The sequence below is a fragment of the Babylonia areolata genome, chromosome 10, assembly GCF_041734735.1.
Source record: "Babylonia areolata isolate BAREFJ2019XMU chromosome 10, ASM4173473v1, whole genome shotgun sequence".
In the NCBI taxonomy this organism is placed as follows: domain Eukaryota; kingdom Metazoa; phylum Mollusca; class Gastropoda; order Neogastropoda; family Buccinidae; genus Babylonia; species Babylonia areolata.
In genome coordinates this window covers 41902027-41904526 of record NC_134885.1, presented here as the reverse complement: position 1 = coordinate 41904526, position 2500 = coordinate 41902027, and the positions used below count along the sequence as shown (strand labels likewise).

Below are 2500 nucleotides of genomic sequence, written 5' to 3'. Positions count from 1 at the left end.
GATGATGATGGTGATGACGACGGCGACAACGACGACAAGGATGATGATATTGATAATGATGATGATGATGATGGTGATGACGACGGCGACAACGACGACAATGATGATGATAATGATGATGATGATGATGATGATGACGACGGCGACAACGACGACAATGATGATGATAATGATGCTGATGATGATGATGATGGTGATGACGACGGCGACAACGACGACAATGATGATGATGATAATGATGATGATGATGGTGATGATGGTGATGACGACGGCGACAACGACGACAATGATGATGATGATGATGATGATGGTGATGACGATGATTCAGGTGTCATGCGGACCATCCACACCCTTCAGAGGACGCAGGGAAACGAACAGCATTCATCCCGAGCTGCTGAGAGCGCTCAGACGCTTGACGCGTGACGCGTCGGCCGCGCGTCATCTGTTGAATGTGACGATAGAGGTCCACATGCCTTATGTAGAGGAGGGATCCGCGACGCCTGAGGAGGCTTATAAGGTTACTGCTGGCTTGTGCTGTGTTTGATGACTGAATGATATGGATACCCCCAAAAACGAAGTATTGCTGCCTACATGGCGGGGTAGAAACGGTCATACACGTAAAAACAAACTCGTGTACATACGAGTGAAGGAATCGAGTACACAGAATGTAAGAATACAATACAGACAAGCCGCATGCAGCAAAGTAAGGCCAAATGAATACGCTTAATAGCCAGATAAAGCGTAAGACGAGACAGAGCGTAAACCTGACTGGATGGCGTGGAGAGCCTTGGCCAAAGGAATGATTCAGCGCTTTTAGCTTTTAGAGGCGTTTGATTGGCTAAGAGCGGACCGGGCAAGACGGGTCGTCTTTTCACTGTTAGCCGCGGGAAATTTGGCCAAGCAGAGCAAACCAATAGGCCTAGTTTGCATCAGTTTGACATGGTACAGTATATGACACCAAATGTGGGAGTTGCAGCCCACGAACAAAGAAGAAGAAGAATGACATGGATACTTATACAGTGCCTAGCATATCCTTGGTTGGAGTCCAAACTCTAAGCGCTTTGCAAACACGGGGTCATTTCGTACAGCTAGGCTGGGTAGAGCTGACTGACGGCTGCCTTTGCGGGACGCTCATCATTCGTTTCCTGTGTCATTCAATCAGATTTCAGGCATGCACACATACACACTCAGACAGACATGTAACATTTTACGTATATGACCGTTTTGTCTGTTTACCCCGCCATGTAGGCAGCCATATTCCGTTTTTGGATGTGTGCACACTGGGGTATGCTCTTGTTTCCATAACCCACCGAACGCTGACATGGATTACAGGATCTTTAACATGCGTATTTGATCTTCTGCGTGTGTATGCACACGAAGGGGGTTCAGGCACCAGCAGGTCTGCACGTAATTATGTTGACCTGGGAGATCAGAAAAAATCTCCACCCTTTACCCACCAGGTGCCGTAACCGAGATTCGAACCCGGGACCATCAGATTGAAAGTCCAATGCTTTAACCACTCGGCTCTTGCGCCCGTCTTATGATTTTGGATTTGATCGGCTTCAATATGTTGCTTTGAGTTGTGTTATCTTTTAAAGCCTACCTGTTGGAAACGGCCTTTGGATGTGACGAAGCATAGACGTCTGTTTCATTGTCCTCTCCAACCAACTCACTGTGCCACACTCTCATTCTCCCAATCTTTTACCACCACCACCCCCTCCCCCTTCTATCGATGTCTTCGTGTAGTGTGTGTGTGTGTGTGTGTGTGTGTGTGTGTGTGTGTGTGTTAGTGTGTGTTTGTGTGTATGCGTGCGCGTGTGTGGGACATATTTTGTGATTTTTATGGTGTGATTGCTTATATTTGCAACGTGTAATATTGTCTTTGTGTATAATAATCAAAGATACTACAACTACTTACTATACGACTCTTTACTACTACTACTACTACTAACATTAGTATTATTGTTGTTGTTATTGTTCATTAGTATTATTGTTGTTTCTGTTGTGGAGTCATGGCCTAGAGGTAACGCGTCCGCCTAGGAAGCGAGAGAATCTGAGCTCGCTGGTTCGAATCACGGCTTAGCCGCCGATATTTTCTCCCCCTCCACCAGACCTTGAGTGGTGGTCTGGACGCTAGTCACTCGGATGAGACGATAAACCGAGGTCCAGTGTGCAGCATGCACTTAGCGCACATAAGAGAACCCACGGCAACAAAAGGGTTGTTCCTGACAAAATTCTGTAGAAAAATCCACTTCGATAGGAAAAGCAAATGAAACTGCACGCAGGAAAAAAAAACAAAAACAAAAAAAAACACCAAAAAATTGGGTGGCGATGTAGAGTAGCGACGGGCTCTCCCTGGGGAGAGCAGCTCGAATTTCACACAGAGAAATTTATCGTGATAAAAAGAAATACAAATACAAGTTATCATTTTTGTTCCTATCCTCAATACTCCGAGTGGGGTGTTGAAAGGAGTCAGCTCAAGGTTGAAGCATAACTTCAA

At 45.8% G+C, this 2500-nt stretch overlaps 1 protein-coding gene across 3 annotated transcripts in view; it reads left to right on the top strand.

Annotated features, from left to right (window-relative positions):
- The window catches only part of LOC143286604 (sushi, von Willebrand factor type A, EGF and pentraxin domain-containing protein 1-like), a 33525-nt gene that overhangs the window by 29074 nt on the left and 1951 nt on the right, over nt 1-2500 (top strand). For all 3 annotated transcript variants that reach the window (XM_076594240.1, XM_076594241.1, XM_076594239.1), the window contains one exon: nt 329-517. In XM_076594240.1, the coding sequence (XP_076450355.1) occupies nt 329-517 (189 nt within the window). The remainder of the gene's footprint in view (nt 1-328; nt 518-2500) is intronic.